General features: G+C 46.4%; 2 protein-coding genes across 9 annotated transcripts in view; both read left to right on the forward strand.

The window, feature by feature from the left end:
• Positions 1–168, forward strand: part of LOC127748780 (misshapen-like kinase 1) — a 12,450-nt gene extending 12,282 nt beyond the window's left edge. The window contains exon 2 of the mRNA XM_052263625.1: positions 7–168. Within this exon, the coding sequence (XP_052119585.1) occupies positions 7–153 (147 nt within the window). The 3' untranslated portion in view covers positions 154–168. The remainder of the gene's footprint in view (positions 1–6) is intronic.
• Positions 1–839, forward strand: part of LOC113217609 (serine/threonine-protein kinase mig-15) — a gene marked incomplete at its 5' end in the record, with an annotated part of 35,297 nt that overhangs the window by 14,929 nt on the left and 19,529 nt on the right.

The following is an 839-nucleotide window of genomic DNA, read 5'->3' on the forward strand; positions in this document are numbered from 1 at the left end:
TTTCAGGAACCTGCTGGCATTTTTGAGCTTATTGAAGTTGTTGGCAATGGAACCTATGGACAAGTATACAAGGTGAGTTTGTTTTCCTTTACTAGCATAAATGCCTTTTCCCATACCTTGGTACGCAGGTCAATTTTGTCACTATTGGTTTGATTCTTGCAAGGCCTCCGCTTAACATCCTTTTTGTCGTCTTACCCGGCCACATCACCTGCCCTTTTGAAATATTTAGGCCTCTTATTATGATTTATCATTTTGACAACTTTGTGTCAGTGTAACAGTTCAGTAAATGGGCTTACTATAATCAGTCTGGTGTACGACAATCTCCAGCAGAATCCTGATCTTATTTCGTACCCGAGCTTACATTATAGCACACTCTTTAAACCATTGACAGATTGTAGTTTTCCAGTTTTATCACTCTTCTTTAAATTTGTACGTACACCATAGTCCATAGTACTGTATGTACGTACTTGCTGTCCATTGTACAAGAAACAAGCCAGATGAAGACCCCCCCCTTTCCCCCTTAAAAATAATTAGTAATTCTGCTCTTAGTTGTAATGCAATGTCATAGTTTGAGATATGCAAGCCAATGTGTCCCTTTTGATGTGGAAACGTGCAGTCTTTTCCTTCGGTGTCCTCCAGCAACGTAGTATCTGTGTGTGCGTCATCTCACGCGTTGCCTGGGTACACGTGTTGCCTCCTCCCACCTTCCCCTCCCCTCGCCATTCTCTCTTGCACCCCCTGTCACCCCCTCTCTGCTGCTCCGCCCCTTCCTCGGCCAACAACATCTGGTCCGGGCGGGTCGCAGGCGGTCGGGGGCGGGGGCGAGGGCGAGGGCGAGG

This window comes from Frankliniella occidentalis, unplaced genomic scaffold, assembly GCF_000697945.3.
Source record: "Frankliniella occidentalis isolate FOCC.00 unplaced genomic scaffold, Focc_3.1 Scaffold13, whole genome shotgun sequence".
NCBI classification, from domain to species: Eukaryota; Metazoa; Arthropoda; class Insecta; order Thysanoptera; family Thripidae; genus Frankliniella; species Frankliniella occidentalis.